Source organism: Babylonia areolata, chromosome 12 (genome assembly GCF_041734735.1).
Source record: "Babylonia areolata isolate BAREFJ2019XMU chromosome 12, ASM4173473v1, whole genome shotgun sequence".
NCBI classification, from domain to species: Eukaryota; Metazoa; Mollusca; class Gastropoda; order Neogastropoda; family Buccinidae; genus Babylonia; species Babylonia areolata.
The window spans coordinates 38485275-38505257 of NC_134887.1; the positions used below are offsets into that span (position 1 = coordinate 38485275).

The 19983-nt window shown below is 42.0% G+C and overlaps 1 protein-coding gene across 2 annotated transcripts in view; it reads right to left on the bottom strand.

Moving 5' to 3' along the window:
- The window catches only part of LOC143288601 (notchless protein homolog 1-like), a 74500-nt gene extending 57276 nt beyond the window's left edge, over nucleotides 1-17224 (bottom strand). The window contains exons 1-9 of one of the 2 annotated variants that reach the window (XM_076597238.1): nucleotides 17128-17224; nucleotides 15254-15345; nucleotides 12583-12733; nucleotides 8784-9004; nucleotides 8014-8093; nucleotides 6472-6560; nucleotides 4907-5004; nucleotides 2758-2794; nucleotides 722-874 (exon numbers count right to left, since the gene is read on the bottom strand). In XM_076597238.1, coding sequence (XP_076453353.1) covers nucleotides 722-874; nucleotides 2758-2794; nucleotides 4907-5004; nucleotides 6472-6560; nucleotides 8014-8093; nucleotides 8784-9004; nucleotides 12583-12733; nucleotides 15254-15312 — 888 coding nt within the window. In that variant the 5' untranslated portion in view covers nucleotides 15313-15345; nucleotides 17128-17224. Of the gene's footprint in view, nucleotides 1-721; nucleotides 875-2757; nucleotides 2795-4906; nucleotides 5005-6471; nucleotides 6561-8013; nucleotides 8094-8783; nucleotides 9005-12582; nucleotides 12734-15253; nucleotides 15346-17104 lie in introns of both variants that reach the window. The other variant, XM_076597239.1, reaches the window with a different exon arrangement.
- Between the last annotated feature and the right edge of the window lie 2759 nt (nucleotides 17225-19983).

Genomic DNA, 19983 nt, shown 5'->3' on the forward strand with positions numbered 1-19983 from the left:
AGGTTGTGACTTTGTAGGCAGCATCCTCTTCCCTAATTGTTTTTCCATTTTGTTTCGCAGTGAATCCGGATTGGTCTTTGGTGACTGAGCCATCTGTGTATATGATGATGTCCTCTTCTTTACTGTTTTCTTCTATGAGTAGCTTCACTTCCGCATCAGTTTTGCCCTCTGGCCATTCCCGACAATGTCTTCCTTGAGTGGGTGAAATGGCTGTGTTGAATAGATGGTTGAGGTTTTCGGGGTTTTTCTCCCATTCTTTTGTTTCTTTCAGGTCTTGTAGTCGGCATACTAGCTGGATTGTGTCTTCTGTTTGCCCCAACCATGAACGTCCTCGTCCTAGACGGCTGCCTTTTGGTCCTTTGACTGCATCATGCAGTGGGTTTTGAGGGTTTTCTAACGCTTTGAAGTAGGTCTTAACCTGTTCTAACTTGTTTCTGGCCTGCACTGAAGGAAGGTCAAGCAGGTATCGCATGGTTTCCGTGGGCGTGTCTTTTGTTGTTCCAAGGATCAGCCTCATAGCTTCATTTTGAACTCTTTCTAATTTCAGGAGTTGCTTTGGGATGGTGTTGTTAGCCCAAGTTCAGCTTCCCCCCACTTCACACAGACACATTCACACACACAACAATGACAAGAACAACAACAACAACAAAAAAGATAAAAAATAAAAAAAGATTATAAAAAATAAAAAAAAGACTAAAAAAAATTTTATAAAAAGGCTTACGTCAGACCGCCACACTTTGATAGTACGGTCGGAAGACGCGGTGTAGAGCAAACCGCTTCCCCCCCACTTCACACACTGCACCGTGTTGGCGTGGGCGCTCAGAATCACCTCGTACTTGCCCAGAAACGTGTCCCATATCCTCACCGTTGTGTCCTGCCACCACACCAAAAACAATAATAATAATGATAATGATAATGATAGGAAATTTTCGCAAAAGAATCGATAGACAGATAGAAAATGTGAAAAAAAACTTAGCCGTATGAAGAGCACAGGAACAGGAGTCGAGATGGCTGCCGGAAAAAGAGGGCACAAGCCAGGGGGACAAAGGGGAGGTTACCTACTTCCGGGAGGTTATCGGCCATAGTTACTTTCGTTTTCTCCGCATAGGCGGATAGTAGTTTGCACAGGACAGGAATGTCAGACCCCTGCCGGAGTCTGCACTAGTGCGTCACGGTTAAGTATGTGTAATTAAAAATACATTTCTATAGCACTTTCAAATCTCCCAAGGAGCTTCACAATAACACACACACACATAAGTCAGACACAAAGCACACATAGCGTGTGCACTCGGTATCACCTCACACTCGCCCGAAAACATGTCCCTTATCCGCGCTGTCCTGTTCCGCCACGACAACAAAATGATAATCATAATAATACTAACACATTCACACAGCGCTTTCAAACCTCCCAAGGCCCTTTACGACAACACCTCAGTCAGACACAAAGCGCAAGTAGCGTGGGCGCCTAGTATTTGTATTTGTATTTGTACTTCTTTTTATCACAACAGATTTCTCTGTGTGAAATTCGGGCTGCTCTCCCCAGGGAGAGCGCGTCGCTACACTACAGCGCCACCCATTTATTTGTATTTTTTCCTACATGCAGTTTTATTTGTTTTTCCTATCGATGTGGATTTTTCTACAGAATTTTGCCAGGAACAACCCTTTTGTTGCCGTGGGTTCTTTTACGTGCGCTAAGTGCATGCTGCACACGGGACCTCGGTTTATCGTCTCATCTGAATGACTAGCGTCCAGACCACCACTCAAGGTCTAGTGGAGGGGGAGAAAATATCGGCGGCTGAACCATGATTCGAACCAGCGCGCTCAGATTCTCTCGCTTCCTAGGCAGACGCGTTACCTCTAGGCCATCACCCCACTCCACCTAGTCTCACTCGGTCCCATATTCTGTACTGTAGTGTCCTGCCATGACACCCAAACAAAAAGCAATAGTAATAACGAGAACAATAACAGTAATTAATAAAACAACAGCACGTCAATCTTGCCCCAGAAACGTGCCCCATATTCACATCTGTCATGTCATGACATCCACACACAGAATGAGGTTCACAACTTGTCATCCAGTTTCAGTGTAAGAAGGTGTCACAGCAAGCAGACTTATCCATATGCCCTGCACCTCATCTGCTTTAAAAAAATAATTTAAATTTTTTTTATATATATTTTTTTAACACACTTTTCGACTGTGACTGTTACTCACATGTCAAACCACACAAAATACTAATATTTTTGCCAGACTCTGAAATCGTTTTTACCAAACTTCTCAGAAAATTCTTTTGAATGTATTTTTGACAATTTCAAGATGCTATCTGCTATTGCAGAAGGTTTGCTGCATAGTCCAATTGGCCTATGTCTCCCCTTTTAATGCTTTATTTTTTCCAATGCTCTGTATCTTTCCCCACCACACACACACACACACACACACACACACACACACACACATGCACACACACACGCACACACACATACACACACACCATTTTTTCACTCTCTGCCCAATACCGTTCCCTCCACCACGCCCTGCCCTCCACCACCCCCACCCGCACCCGCCCCCCCTTTTTTTTTTTTTCGTCTAATATCACTTAAAGTGGAAGACGTTAAACTGAAGACTACTACTACTACATTTCAAAGGATCTTTCACTACACATTAGATGCATGGTACTTTAAAACGCACGGGTCAAAATTAAGAAGAACACTAAAGCCTTATAGTCCATGAAAAACACGGTATATATCTCACTGACATACCTTAGAGGCACTGGCAAGATAGCGACATTCTGGGTCTCTGAAAAAGAAACACAGAGAGATGAGGTGAAGATATCAAAGGAATACAAAAGCAACAACTGACAAATGCAATGCATACATAAACAAATTTTATTTATTAAAAAAAAAAAAAAAAAAATTCTTACTGAATAAACTAATAATCGAAAAACATAAGTTTTGCTGTTCTGAAACACACAGATCATTCCATGGATCAGCAACCATCTCACACATTACGATTAATTTGCTCTTCAGCGTATGCAGACTGACAGTTTCAGGCTGTGGGAGCAATGACCATAGTTTTCAGACCTTGTACTTGTGTGAAGGCATACAATAAATCAGTCCTGTCAAGGCCAAGCCTTTTAACTTCCATGGAGACGTTTTAATCATAATCAATCTTCCAAGCCAATCAACTTCTTCTTCTTCTTCTGCGTTCATTCGTATGCACACGAGTGGGCTTTTTTACGTGTATGACCGTTTTTATCCCGCCATGTAGGCAGCCATACTCCGTTTTCGGGGGTGTGCATGCTGGGTATGTTCTTGTTTCCATAACCCACCGAACGCTGACATGGATTACAGGATCTTTAACGTGCGTATTTGATCTTCTGCTTGCATACACACACGAAGGAGGTTCAGGCACTAGCAGGTCTGCACATATGCTGACCTGGGAGATCGGAAAAATCTCCACCCTTTACCCACCAGGCGCCGTCACCGTGATTCGAACCCGGGACCCTCAGATTGACAGTCCAACGCTTTAACCACTCGGCTATTGCGCCCGTCTGCCAATCAACTTCAATAGAAATGTTTTGATAATAATTCATCCTTCAGTCCATGAGACCAAGATAACTGATTTGGAAATCAATTTGCAATACATCACTAAACATGAAAGACTTTAAAGATTCAACTTTTTTTTTTTTTCAAGGGGGTAAAATATCTGGAAATACAACTCACATACAGCAGAGATGAAATAAATAATTTTTTTTAAAATAATTTATAATAAAGTGGAAAACATTCATAGAATCATCTTAAGAAATCACAGGCATATAATTCTTTCAACGCATCTCAGAGGTGGTACTTTCTGCAGTTTTGGCTTGTGCATGCTCAAAATCATAATTCCCTGAAGAGCTGAAAGACAGGAAATGCAGTGTAGCGTGTCGCATCTACCTGCACATAAAAGCCAACAGTTTTTTTTCCTCCCTTCTTTTCAGCACTCTGCAGCAGCTCCTCCCCTGTTCACTCACATGTAGGAGTGGGCTTTTATACACATGTATGATCATTTCCCCACTCCCCCCCACCCCCTCCCCTCAACCTCCCTCCCTCCCTCCCACCATTAGGGCAGCCACACTCTGTGCGCATGCTGGGAATGTTTGTGTTTTCATAACCTACCGTACACTGACATGGATTGTATTTTGTATTTCTTTTTATCACAACAGATTTCTCTGTGTGAAATTCGGGCTGCTCTCCCCAGGGAGAGCGCGTCGCTATACTACAGCGCCACCCTTTTTTTTTCTTTTTCTTTTTTTTTCCAACATGCAGTTTTATTTGTTTTTCCTATCGAAGTGGATTTTTCTTCATAATTTTGCCAGGAACAACCCTTTTGTTGCCGTGGGTTCTTTTACGTGCGCTAAGTGTATGCTGCACACGGGACCTCGGTTTATCGTCTCATCCGAACGACTACTGCCCAGACCACCACTCAAGGTCTAGCGGAGGGGGAGAAAAATATCGGCGGCTGAGCCATGATTCGAACCAGTACGCTCAGATTTTCTCGCTTCCCAGGCAGACGTGCTACCTCTTGGCCATCACTCCACATGTATTAGTTTTATATCATTGTTGTATTGTATTGTATTACTGCTTGTCGGAACAGATTTCTCTGTGTGAAAGGAAGAGTGTGTCATGACAGTGCACTGCCACTCTCTTTTGCTTTTCGTTTTTTCTTTCCTGTCTATAAGTGTCATTTTTGTTTTCCCAGCAAAGTGGATTTTGCTACGCTAATTTTGCCAGGGACAAGCCTTTTATTGTTGTGGGTCCTCTAACATGCTGCATACAGGACCACCGTTTATCGTCTCATCTGAAGAGACCATGGTATTTTTTTTTTTACATAAGTGTTCCGTCTTCTGCACGAAGTGTATGCACTCACAAGTGTAAGGGCTTCCAGGATAAGGAGCTGACCCACTTTCTGTGTCCGGTCAAGGTCTGTCCGATCTGCTTGCCTGTCTTAGGATCCCAGATCATCACCTGCACACACATCGCCCTGCACACTGCGCATCAGTTCATCCGGGTTGCTCAACGATGCAGTTTTGGAAACAGGGGGGTTTGATTTTCACCACCACTGCGGAATGTCCTAGCTTTCTGCGATTAACACACAGAGACAACAGTAAATGTTCTTCTCTCTCTATGTACACAGATGTACACATGTATACAGATAATTATATTCTTTAATCATCATCCTTATCTTTTTCGACGTTTTTCAACTTACTAAAAAAAAAAGGGGGACAAAATTCAAACTGAAATAGTAACATCTATATTGCTTAAACAGACAGAAACAAATCTCTTGAGAGCAAAATGATTAACAACAGAGAGAGACAGAAAGACACAGAGAGAGAGAGAGAGACAGAAATAAAAATACAAAAGGACAGAGACTTTTTTCTTTAAATCATGAGTTTGATAGTTTCAGCAAAATGTTTAGTTGCGAAAGCATGCATATGCTGTCCAGGCACTTTCCGTGTGCATGCATGTTTTCTGCAAGGTAAGATTTAGAATGACTTCATTATCTTCATAATGCTCTGTGGGTGTGTGAGTGAGGTTTTGAACATCAACTACAAACTCCACACACATGCTGCGTAACCATGTCTGTGTTATTCGAATTTCTGTCAAGTGCTGCACGATGAAAAGGGAGGAAACTTAAGCTGAGATACATGAATGGATTATTTTTGTATTTTGTATTTCTTTTTATCACAACAGATTTCTGTGTGTGAAATTTGGGCTGCTCTCCCCAGGGAGAGCGCGTCGCTATACTACAGCTCCACCCATTTTTTTGTATTTTTCCTGCGTGCAGTTTTATTTGTTTTTCCTATTGACGTGGATTTTTCTACAGAATTTTGCCAGGAACAACCCTTTTGTTGCCGTGGGTTCTTTTAGGTGCACTTAGTGCGTGCTGCACACGGGACCTCAGTTTATCGTCTCATCCGAATGACTAGCGTCCAGACCACCACTCAAGGTCTAGTGGAGGGGGAGAAAATATCGGCAGCTGAGCCGTGATTCGAACCAGCGCGTTCAGATTCTCTCGCTTCCTAGGCGGACGCGTTACCTCTAGGCCATCACTCCACTATGATTATGATTCCGTTCAACATGTGTTATTCCACTTACTGTGATGCAGAACTTCTCACTCCATTAACACCACTTTGTGAACTCTGCCCGTGATAATAATATCAATATATGTGCATAACTGCATTATGCAGTTTAGCCATTTATCTTGTCAGTGTCCAATTTCACCACTCTGAAAAAATATCAAATACAAGACTCATCCCCTAAGCCATCAATCTTTGTCTTACTTTCTATTTCTATTCACAGAATTTACTCCTGTTCGTACAACAATTATGCTGAAAAGAGAAAAGTTAAAACAGCGACATTTCATCGTCACAACCATCTTCTCCGTTACAGAAGGAAATAACAACAATTTTAAACGAAAATCATTCTGCCAACCTCTCCATTATTGTGTGTTGTGTAGGAGCCTGATGCCAACTTCTGACCATTCGGTGACCACGCCAGACATATGACATAATTTCTGTGTCCTGCAACACAAGATTGAATCGTTTATTATTATATATTTTATACACAAACTTTTTTTTTTTTTTTTTTTTTTTTTTTTTTGCTGCTCCATCAGCTGAACTGTTTTCAGTGACCACTCATTCAGAGTCCCATACACATCTACACCTGACTTCATCTGTCATAGTCCCATCATCGGCAGTCCACAGGGAACTACTGATGTTCCGTCTCCAGGAGGCCACACACCAAAAGGAGGCCCTGCACTGCTGCCAAGTCACTTTGGTGGTGTTCAGCAGTGTGCCTGTTCTGTTTCAAAAAAAAATTTAAGGACACCCCTTACTGAACCCCCTGCTGATGACAGCAATGGCTTTGTCACGGAGCCAGATGGAGTGAGTGTCCCTTGGCCCCTGCTACCCCTCCCACCCCCCAACTACCCCCCACACCCCCGTCCCCACACCCACCGTCCCCCCACATACACACACACACACACACCCTTCCCAAAGTGGAGACCCTCTCAATGTTGTGTTCCGTTCAAGGCTACAGTGTACCACAAGATGCACTATACATCAGACTAAAACTTTCAGGTCCCTCTAAACTTGCCATTTCACAGGCATGCAAACAAAAACAAAGATAAAAAAAAAAGTAAGCCTTGAAATAAAACTGCCAGCAATATTCTCAATACAAAAATAAGCACAAACGCACGCTGTACACCTTACGATACTTTTTCTTCTTCTGGCAATAATATGCTGATTCTGACTTGGTACCTTTTATGCAATGTTCTATAGGATTGATTTCTCTTTAGTTTAAACTCATGATATGAAACTACATCAAACACACACTACAGACCATGTGTTTGCACAATTGAATACATAAACATAATGCATACATCCATTCATCCATGCATACACAAGTACAATCACATCTTCACTCTTACATTCGCATACAGTACACAAACATGAATAATATATTAAATCTAAGATTATATATCTATAAAGAGAAAAAAGAAAAGAAAACAAATATATAAAGAGAAAAAAGAAAAGAAAACAAACACATCAATCTGTCAAATATTCCAAATTTTCGGAGCGATCACGTTCCTTCTTCAAGGGACAAGTTGTTTACATGTTACCAGGGTCACTCTTACGCAGCTATTATGACGCAAGCACGCCATGACGTACATGTTGTGATGCAGTTTCACTATGCCAGGTTTCGCCCAGAGCCTAAAGAATTGCAACTGTCTATTTTCTTCTACTGTCAAAAAATAAGTTCCTTAAAACCTAACTTACTGAATAACTCAATCAACAGTAGAGAAATAAAACGATAAATAATAACAATAAGAAGAAAAATGAAATAAAAACCATTGATAAATAAATAAAGAAAATAAATACACACACACACACACACACACACACACACACAACACACACACCACACTCTGACACAAGCATGCACAAGCATGTTCCCACACAAACACACACCCACCTTTGCAGGTATACTGAGGTGTTTCAGTGTTAAGATCCCAAAACTTCACTGTCATATCACCAGATCCACTGGCCAGATACCTGTAACACACACACACACACACACACACACACACATACACTTTTTTTTTTTTTAAACATGAACAGGAAACCTACCTGCCATCAAATACTTCTTTTTATTTTTAGATATAAATATAAACAAATAAACAAACAAATAAATGGATGAATGAATTTAGATTTTTTTTAAACCAAATAAATACATAGATAAATAAATTAATAAAAAAAAGAAATGAATAATCAAACAACATAAAATAAAAACCTGCCATCAGACTCATAATTTTTTTTATAAACAAAAATATAAATAAACAAACAAACAAATGAATGAATGAATAAATTTAGAAATCAAAAAGATTTTTTTAAAAGAGTAAATCAATCAATCAATCAATCAATCAATCAATCAATAAATAAACAAACAGATAATATATTTTTTTTAAATTTTAAAAAAGTAATGAACAAGAAACCTACCTGCTATCAAATACTTTTTTTTTTTTTTAAATATAATATATACACGCAATTAATTAATCAATTTGGAAATAAACCAATCTAAAAATGAATATATAAACAAATAACTAAACAAACAAATAAATAAATGAATAACTAAACAAACAAATAAATAGATAAAGAAATAAACAAATAAACAGATAAGCGAATTAAACAAACAAACAAATAGATAAAATAGATTTTTTTAAATGTCATGAACCAGAAACCCACCTGCCGTCAGGGCTGAACGACACGGCCACAACGGGTTCTGCGTGTGCCTGCAGGGTACTGGTGCAGCGTGTCACGGCACGCACACGGAACACGGCCTGCGGCTGATACACAATGTCCAGAACCTGCTCCGCATTCTGCAGCGTCTCCTTGCTCACCGTCTTCTCCAAGCTCTCGCAAATCTCCACGTCGTTCACAAAGAAGGAGTACGGAGTGGTTTCCTCCTGGTGGCACAATACGTACACAGCAAGGTTAAACTGCCTTGATGGGCAATGAGTTCGTATCCAATGTGTTTAAAGGCTCACACACACACACACACACACACACACACACACATACATACATGCAAGCAACACACATACACAAAGTGAGGGAGGAGAAACAAGTAAATCCATTCACAGAACGAACACAGGCAACCATAGCTTTCTACCATCACCTTGGCAGTGAATTCATGTCCACTGTGTCTAAGGCTCGGCAAAGGTAGGCAGGGTCCAATCCTCTCTTTGCACCGTTTTAAACCTTCCCCCGACTGAAGTCAGGTACTAATTCACACCTGGGTGGGGTGAGTAAAGTACCTTTCCCAAGAACACACTTCTTCTTCTTCTTCTTCTGCGTTCACTCGTATGCACACGAGTGGGCTTTTACGTGTATGACCGTTTTTACCCCGCCATGTAGGCAGCCATACTCCGTTTTCGGGGGCGTGCATGCTGGGTATGTTCTTGTTTCCATAACCCACCAAACGCTGACATGGATTACAGGATCTTTAACGTGCGTATTTGATCTTCTGCTTGCATATACACACGAAGGGGGTTCTGGCACTAGCAGGTCTGCACATATGTTGACCTGGGAGATCGTAAAAATCTCCACCCTTTACCCACCAGGCGCCGTCACCGTGATTCGAACCCGGGACCCTCAGATTGACAGTCCAACACTTTAACCACTCGGCTATTGCACCCGTCGCCAAGAACACACATGTCAGCGTCCGTCTGTCTCGGTCGGGAGACAATGGAACACTACACCTAGTTCAGTCAAGTTGTTGGGTTGCAGCGCCTGCCGTGGCTGTACGGTCGCATTCTGGATCGGCAGGCTCTGTTGCAGTTGCCGCAGGTGAAAATTGCACCTGGTTCAGAGGGTATGGATTCTGCCTTCTGCCATCTGCGCTCTCTCCCCTGTTCCCAGTGCTGTTCTCTCTTCTCCTCGCTCCTCTGGACACACGCCTTTACGGTCCTTCTCCAGCTGTTGCGGTCTTCAGCCACCACCTCCCAACCTGCTGGGTCCATGTCGCCTGCCCTCGTGTCTCGTTTGCAGACGTCCCTGTAGTGTAGGGCAGGTCTTCCTGCAGGTCTGGAACCAGTGGTGAGCTCACCATAAAGGATGTCCTCGGGGATTTGCCCGTCATCCATTCGCCCGACGTGGCCGAGCCACCGCAGACGGCGCCGGGTCAGGTGTGCAAACATGCTGGAGATGCCCTTCTGGTCAAGGACTTTCTTGTTTGGTACACGGTCTTGCTACATGATGCCCAGAATTCTCATAACACCATGCTGAAACAGGGCCTCAAACCCTGATCACTGGTAAGCTTTGGATCAGATGTCTGACAGCTGATTCACAATACAATACACACAATACACAAACTTCATTGTCTATACTTTGGTACAGAGATTTTCTTTTTGGCAGCAGCACATGTCCAACATAAGAAGAAAACATCAAACAAATAAAATGAATAGAAAATAAAAAGATAAATTAAATGGCACCAAATGGAAATAGCTATATACAAATATACAGATTACTGAAATTTACGTCCATTTCAGTCAGCCAAACCGCATTGCACATCTACCCCCCCTCCCCCCCCCCACACACACACCACGCACACACACACGCACACGCACGCACACATACACTCTCTCTCATCCCCTCTCTCTCTGTCTCTCTCGGGTCACCCGAAATGCAACTACAAAGAGCATCGTTATTTTAAAAATCAAATATCACCAGAAACAAGAATTAAGCCAAAACAGCACTCATCGTTCCCTTAGATCACAATAACTTTCACATCATACAATAAAAGCCTCTCGGGGTCCCATTGACATCACAACAATATGATCACACAACAAAGCCTCCGCACCAGCACATCATGACTGACTGAGAAGTGTAGAATTAAAACTAATATAGCTTCTGGGTGACTAGGTACGCGTCCGCCAGAAGCGAAATCGTCTGGTTCGAATCAGACTCAGCCGCCAATATTTTCTCCCCTCCACTAGACCCTTGAGTGGTGGTCCTGGATGCTAGTCAGTTCGGATGAGACGATAAACCGAGGTTCCGTGTGCAGCATGCACTTAGCGCACGTAAAAGAACCCATGGCAACAAAAGGGTTGTTCCTGGCAAAATTCTGTACAAAAATCCACTTCAATAGGAAAAACAAATAAGACTGCACGCAGGAAAAAATACAAAAAAAATGGGTGGCGCTGTAGTATAGCGATGCGCTCTCCCTGGGGAGAGCGGCCCGAATTTCACACAGAGAAATCTGTTGTGATAAAAAGAAATACAAATACAAATACAAATAATTACCATTATGTTGACAGAAAAACTGGTGACATTAACAAAGCCATTCTATGGACAAGTCTTAACTCTGTGAAATTTGGGCTGATTTTTTTTTTTTTCTCTTAATGAGGTGCACACAATACCCTGCTGCTCCACCAACTCATGCACTCACACACACAGAACTCATGCACTCACACACACAGAACCCATGCACTCACACACACAGAACCCATGCACTCACACACACAGAACCCATGCACTCACACACACAGAACCCATGCACTCACACACACAGAACCCATGCACTCACACACACAGAACTCATGCACTCACACACACAGAACCCATGCACTCACACACACAGAACCCATGCACTCACACACACACAGAACTCATGCACTCACACACACAGAACCCATGCACTCACACACACAGAACCCATGCACTCACACACACAGAACTCATGCACTCACACACACAGAACTCATGCACTCACACACACAGAACCCATGCACTCACACACACAGAACTCATGCACTCACACACACAGAACTCATGCACTCACACACACAGAACCCATGCACTCACACACACACAGAACTCATGCACTCACACACACAGAACCCATGCACTCACACACACAGAACCCATGCACTCACACACACAGAACTCATGCACTCACACACACAGAACCCATGCACTCACCCACACAGAACACACAGAACCCATGCACTCACACACACAGAACTCATGCACTCACACACACAGAACCCATGCACTCACACACACAGAACTCATGCACTCACACACACAGAACCCATGCACTCACACACACAGAACTCATGCACTCACACACACAGAACTCATGCACTCACACACACAGAACTCATGCACTCACACACACAGAACACACAGAACCCATGCACTCACACACACAGAACTCATGCACTCACACACACAGAACTCATGCACTCACACACACAGAACCCATGCACTCACACACACAGAACTCATGCACTCACACACGCAGAGTAAACTGCTAACTACTAAAGAAACAAGCAACTGAAGTGAAATTCTCCATTAAGTTTCCATTGACAAACTGAACAAAGGAACACACTTAGTGAGTTAGTTACAATTTACACATATATATGTATATATACAAATTCTCTCTCTCTCTCTCTCTCTCTCTCTCACACACACACACACACACACACACACACACACACACACACACACACACACACATATTACACACACACACACTTACAGTCTCCAGAAGGCTGTTACACACAGCCTGAAGTTTGTCGACAGTGATGTTGACAGGTAGATCGAACGACGTACCCAGTATCTCTCCGCTCTCACTTTTGAACTGGGCCATCACACGCCGCCCCTCCATACTCTCCTCAGTCTCCATTCGTCTGGAAAAATGCAGTGGAGGAGGGTGACAGACTGTTGGAGAGCAACACTTCATTTCAATCCTCATCAATCATTCCCAATACACTGGGGGGGGGGGGGGGGGGGGGGGATTGTTGGAGAGCAACATTTCATTTCAATCCTCATCAATCATTCACAATACACTGGTGGGGGGGGGGGGGGTGATTGCTGGAGAGCAACATTTCATTTCAATCCTCATCATTCACAATATACTGGTGGGGGGTGATTGTTGGAGAGATTAAATCCTCATCAATCATTCACAATACATTGGAGGGGGGTGACAGACTGTTGGAGAGCACCATTTCATTTCAATCCTCATCATCCACAATACACTGGTGGGGGGGGGGGGGGGTGACTGTTGGAGAGCAATATTTCATTTCAATCCAAATCAATCATTCACAATACATTGGACGGGGATGACTGTTGGAGAGCAACATTTCATTTCAATCCTCATTATTAATTCACAATACATTGGAGGGGGGTGACTGTTGGAGAGCAATATTTCAATCATCATCAATCATTCACAATACATTGGACGGGGATGACTGTTGGAGAGCAACATTTCATTTCAATCCTCATTATTAATTCACAATACATTGGAGGGGGGTGACTGTTGGAGAGCAACATTTCAATCCTCATCAGGGTTGATTGTTGGAGAGCAACATTTCATTTCAATCCTCATCATCCACAATACACTGGTGGGGGGGCGTGATTGTTGGAGAGCAACATTTCATTTCAATCCTCATCAATCATTCACAATACACTGGAGGGGGGTGACTGTTGGAGAGCAACATTTCATTTCAATCCTCATCAATCATTCACAATACATTGGAGGGGGTTGATTGTTGGAGAGCAACATTTCATTTCAATCCTCATCAATCATTCACAATACACTGGAGGGGGGTGACTGTTGGAGAGCAACATTTCATTTCAATCATCATCAATCATTCACAATACACTGGAGGGGGGTGACTGTTGGAGAGCAACATTTCATTTCAATCATCATCAATCATTCACAATACACTGGAGGGGGTTGACTGTTGGAGAGCAACATTTCATTTCAATCATCACCATTGATTCAAAATACACTGGAGGGGGTTGATTTTTGAAGACCAATATTTCATTTCAATCCAAATCAATCATTCACAATACATTGGAGGGGGTTGATTGTTGGAGAGCAACATTTCATTTCAATCCTCATCAATCATTCAAAATACATAGGAGGGGGTCGATTTTTGGAGAGCAATATTTCATTTCAATCCTCATCAATCATTCACAATACACTGGAGGGGGGTGACTGTTGGAGAGCAACATTTCATTTCAACTGTCATCAACCATTAACATGTTACAAAGTTGGTGTACCTGTTCACTGTTTGGTATCTAACGCCCCAAGCTTCATTAACATCTGGCTTCATTCACGAGCATGCAATCATGCTGAATGCCTAAACAAAGCCATTGATTCATACAGTGAACATGGTATGTTTTTGCGTACGTTATCAAAGATACTTTGCAGGTAACAGATACATTATGTGAATGTCATTACTCATTGTGAGTGTCCATGTTTGATAACAAAACAAAGCTAGAGCTAAAGTGTAGTTTAGTTTTAATTTTTGTTAGAAATTAGTTTGTTTTTTTAAGTTTAATTAGTCATTCATTTGTAGTCTGGTTTTAATTTCTGTTAGAATTTAACTCTCTTTAAATACTCATTCAATATTATTAACTTTGATTATCAGAAAAAAGAAGCTAATTACATTTGTAGTTTGGTTTTAATTTGTTAAATTTAACTCTCTTTAAATACTCATTCAATACTATTAACTTAGATTATCAGAAAAAAAGAAGCTAATTAACTTGTTAAGTACATGTATTCTAAATCTAACTAACCACACGCAAAAGGTATTAACTTCAGCTAAAATGAGTATTTGTTTCAGAATAATTTGCTCACCCCAAGTTAACTGACCACAGAAAATTTATAATATACATGACACATGCCTCATGCTGAAGACTGATGAGCTGAGCAGCATTGAGGATAACTCAAAATCTCTCTCTTTCAGTCTTTGCCCTATCCCTTGGTGAGCTTCCGTACAAAACAAATTATCTCCTAAATACTATACAGATTAAAGTAACCCTGATCCACATTAACCACTACTGACCAAACTTTACTGGCTTCTTGGAACAATGAAATAAGATTTGATGCATACATATTTTCAAATTAGTAAGATTAAGAGAAAAAAAAACTGATCTCCTTTAAAAATCAAAAAAGTCTCATTCTCAATGAGTATTTGCCCGACATCATTCAACAATGTTTCACTACTTTTCAATCCATTTATAAAGTTCTTTCAATGCTTCTAACTCCTATTGGTCTGTGTGTGCTGTTACCAGCCAGGCCCATGCAGCATACATGAAGCCTCTGAAGCAGTTGCGCATACTGTTTGTCTTTCACCAGTAGTTTCAGTACTAATACTATGGTACTGGCACTTCTCGTAGTACTACAAAAATATACTTACGCTGAGCGGTCAATTTTCCTCTTTTTGGGTCGACGTCCCTTCTCTGAAGTGGCTGACATTTTTCACAAAGTGTGTTTCTTTCTTCCAACGACCTGTTCAACAACACCCAACAACGTAACATATCAACTAGTCAAACAAATCCCAGGATTAAAATAAATAAATCCATCATACACTCATGATATAAACTAGTGAAGAGTATTATGTTTCTGCCGCATTTTTTGAAAATTTTTATAGTTCTACATACCTTTTAACAGATGTGTATGCTTCCAGTTTGTTTCTCTCCTTCTTGCAATACATTTGTATACAGCTGTTTTTACCCTGCAAATATTTAGGGCAGCCATACTCTGTTTTCCTGGGTTCCATTTCACTCCTATCCTATTCCGTTTATCTTGCTGAATGATCTTCACTTCCTCTTACTACCTGCTTTTGGTGTGACAGATCAAGATCTACCATTCAGAGTACTTCTTTTCATTACATGACTAATATTGACTCTGTTGCTGATGACTCTGTTGTGGCTGATGCATACAGAGAATTTTCAAGTCTCCATAAGCCACTGAACACTGACATAGATTAAAGGATCTGTAACGTGCGTATTTGATCTTCTGCGTGCATATACACACAAAGGGGGTTCAGGCACTAGCAGGCCTGCACATATGCTGACCTGGGAAATTGGACAAATCTCCACCCTTTACCCAACAAACCGTTACTGAGATTCAAACCCAGGACCTTAAGACTGAAAGACTGAAACTCTGCTATAGGGTTACTGAAATACTGAAATAGTACACTGTTCACAGAAACTGACTATAGCATGATTTTTTTACATCACAGATAACCAGAGCACAGAAAAGGCAGGATGATGCCATGACTGACAACTGACACTGTGACAGTGCATCACTGTTTGTAACTCTCAGCAAAATTGGTCTTCAGTTCCATTCCTATGATGCTTACTGTGAGGATTAATGATAAGGCCAATGGCATCGCCATCCCTCTCGCATGCAATTACACACATGCCACATGCACACATACCTGATGTGTTTATGGCATAGACCCAATAACGTCTACACTTTTGTGGTGGCGTTTGTCTCCCCTTTTCTGACAGTCATGTTTTAATTAAAGCTGATTAACAGGCAGCGAAGCACACATGATTGTGTCCCCCTCCCCTACCCCAAACATGTGAAACACATCTGTGCACCTCGCTCAGTCACTGAATTTGTGATATAGGTTCATGTTAAGTTGTAATCTATCACCATAAAACTTAAAAGCATCACTGACATCAGCCATAAGCATGTACATGAAATGCATACACCCTACTGTCATTACATGACCCCATCTCACCACACCCCAATATATGTGTACAGATGAATCATACTTTACTTAGTATATAGAACATACTGACACCTCTCTCTCTCTCTCTCTCTCTCTCTCTCTCTCTCTCTCTCTCACACACACACACACACACACACACACACACACACACAACACCTACCTGCACAAAATGTTTACAATGAGCAACACAAATGTATGCACAGTCACACACACACACACACACACACACACACACACACAAGATTGGTCAGTCAAATATGCGTGCTTGTGCATGCAAGTGTGAAGTTTATCGTACGCATGGATCTATAATCACACTTTGTGAATAAATCAAACAAACACACGTTATTCACCACCGCTACGAGGACAACAAGAGTGAGTGTCCATGAGAGGTAACTGTAAAAAGACAGACACACAAGTGGCAAGAACGAGACAGACTATTCTTTTTTCTCCTTTTTGGCAAGTAAAATCAATGCTTATCAAATGGAAGTGAATTAATGTACAATGGCATAACAAAACAAAGACTACCTCGGTTGCGACGGGATACTTACTGTTATGTCGAAGCTGGCTGTCACAGAAAACAACTGCCTACACTCTACTACCATGCACGTGCTGGCGATCTTGCCGGAAGTACACAAAGCGCTGACTGAAAATTTACCTCCCGTTAAAAGAGCAATATCTTAAAACACGAATAATGTGAAAGCGTACGTTGTCCCTTCAGGACATAAGTTGATCCAAAGAAAAAACAAAATGCTATGTCACTCAATGAACCAAACGTGATACTGGCTTATAATCAGTTAATGAGTGTCACATATAAACCAAACCACACATATATTAAAAGTCTTTGCAGTTCCCTTAAGCAAAACCGAGCAATTTTTCACACGGCGAAAAAATAGAACTCAATTAAGTCAGTATAGAATGGAACCAGGTAGAAGACGTTCAGTTGTCAGTGTCAGTAGTGCAAGAACCACCGCAGCATTTGGAGCGGATATCAAATGTAGCACGAACACAAGCACAGACGCATGGCCTTGGCAAGATATCATGTCGCCCGGCCTACCCCTTCCCGTTCGAATTGTCATTTTATCTGGAAATATTTGTTATTCATAGTCTTATTAATCCCCCCCCCTCTCTCTCTCTCTCTCTCTCTCTCTCAGCGAGATTGGGATAGGGAGGGAGAGGGTGTCATGGAGGGAGGAAGAGGGTATCAGGGAGGGAGAGGATGGGAGATAGAGTCAGGGAGATCATAGGGGCCGTCTGACTCACAGACTTATGACTGAGATATAATTCAGTTTAAATCCGTGGGTCTGGCTCAGTGTTTCAGCAGCTGCAGACGGAGACAGAATAAGAAAGTTATTCTCTGGTGCCGATGCACAAGAATCTGAGTCACGTCCTTCTTGACCGGCTCATCCCCACAAGAGCGGCCTGTGTCAGTGTGGGTTCAAAGCATGCTGCGTATGGAGCATGGTAGACACAATCTTTGTGTTGTATTGTATTGTATTTTGTATTGTCTTGTATTGTCTTGTGTCGTATTGTATTGCGCTACAGCCGAGTCGTTGTATTGTGTTGTATTGTATTGTGTTGTATTGCGTCCGAGTCGTTGTATTGTGTTCATGATATTGTATTGTATTGCGTTGTATTGTATTGTATTGCATTGCGTCCGAGTCGTTGTATTGTATTGTACTGTACTGTATTGTATTGTGTCCGAGTCGTTGTACTGTATTGTATTGCGTCCGAGTCATATTGTATTGTATTGTATTGTGTCCGAGTCGTTGTACTGTATTGTATTGTGTCCGAGTCGTTGTACTGTATTGTATTGTACTACGATTGAATTGTATTGCGTCCGAGTCATATTGTATTGTATTGTATTGTGTCCGAGTCGTTGCACTGTATTGTATTGTGTCCGAGTCGTTGTATTGTATTGTACTGTATTGTATTGTATTGTGTCCGAGTCCGTTGCACTGTATTGTATTGTGTCCGAGTCGTTGTATTGTATTGTACTGTATTGTATTGTATTGTGTCCGAGTCGTTGTACTGTATTGTATTGTACTGAATTGTATTGCGTCCGAGTCCGATTGTATTGTATTGTGTCCGAGTCGTTGTATTGTATTCGTATTGTATTGCGTTGCGTTCGAATCGTTGTGTTTTATTGCGTCCAAGTCGTTGTATTGTATTGTACTGTATTGTATTGCGTCCGAGCAGTTGTATTAATTTGGATTGGATTGCGCTGCGTCCGTGTCGTTGTATTGTATTGCATTGCATTGTATTGTATTGTCTTGTACAAGGCAGGAAGTTCTTCCTCTCTATTGCCGACGGACAAAATACTGAGCCACGTTCTTCCTGAGGGGTTCATCCAGACAACAGCAGTAGACAAGCAGACCACTGAGTCAGTGTGGGTTCGAAGCAAGCTGTGTATGTGGAGCTCAGCTGACAGACACGATAATTGTGTTGTATCGTACCGTACTGTGTTATATTGTATTACTCTTTTGTCACAACATATTTTATTGTGTGAATTCTAGGCTGTTCTCCCCAGGGAGAGCCAGTCGCTGGAGTGAAAGTGTCACCCCCCATTACAAAATCTGCCTGCAAGTGTATTTGTTTTCCTATCAAAATGGAATTTCTACAAAATCCTTTTCTTGCCAAGGGTTCTTTTACGTGCGCTTAGTGCATGCTACTCACAGGACTTCTGTTTATTGTCTCATCCGAATGACGGGCGCAATAGCCGAGTGGTTAAGGCGTTGGACTTTCAATCTGAGGGACCTGGGTTCGAATCACGGTGACGGCGCCTGGTGGGTAAAGGGTGGAGATTTTTACGATCTCCCAGGTCAACATATGTGCAGACCTGCTAGTGCCTGAACCCCCTTCGTGTGTAAACGCATGCAGATCAAATACACACGTTAAAGATCCTGTAATCCATGTCAGCGTTCGGTGGGTTATGGAAGCAAGAACACCCCCCCGAAAGCGGAGTATGACTGCCTACATGGCGGGGTAAAAACAGTCATGCACGTAAAAGCCCACTCGTGTACATGCGAGTGAACGTGGGAGTTGCAGCCCACGAACGCAGAAGAAGAAGAAGATGAAGACTCATCCGAATGACTATGTTGACTGAGTGATTGATATGGATACTTATACAGCGCTATCCTAGCTCTAAGCACTTTACAGACACGGAGTCATTAAAATTTTGCACAACAGGCTGCCTACCTGGGTAGAGCCGAATGACAACTGCCATTGGACGATCATCATTCGTTTCCTGTGTCATTCAATCAGGTTTCAGTCAGGCACACATACATACTCATATACAGGTCCCGTGTGCAGCACTGATGCACTTAGCGCACGTAAAAGAACCCACGGCAACAAAAGGGTTGTCCCTGGCAAATTTCTTTAGAAAAATCCACTTCGATAGGTAAACA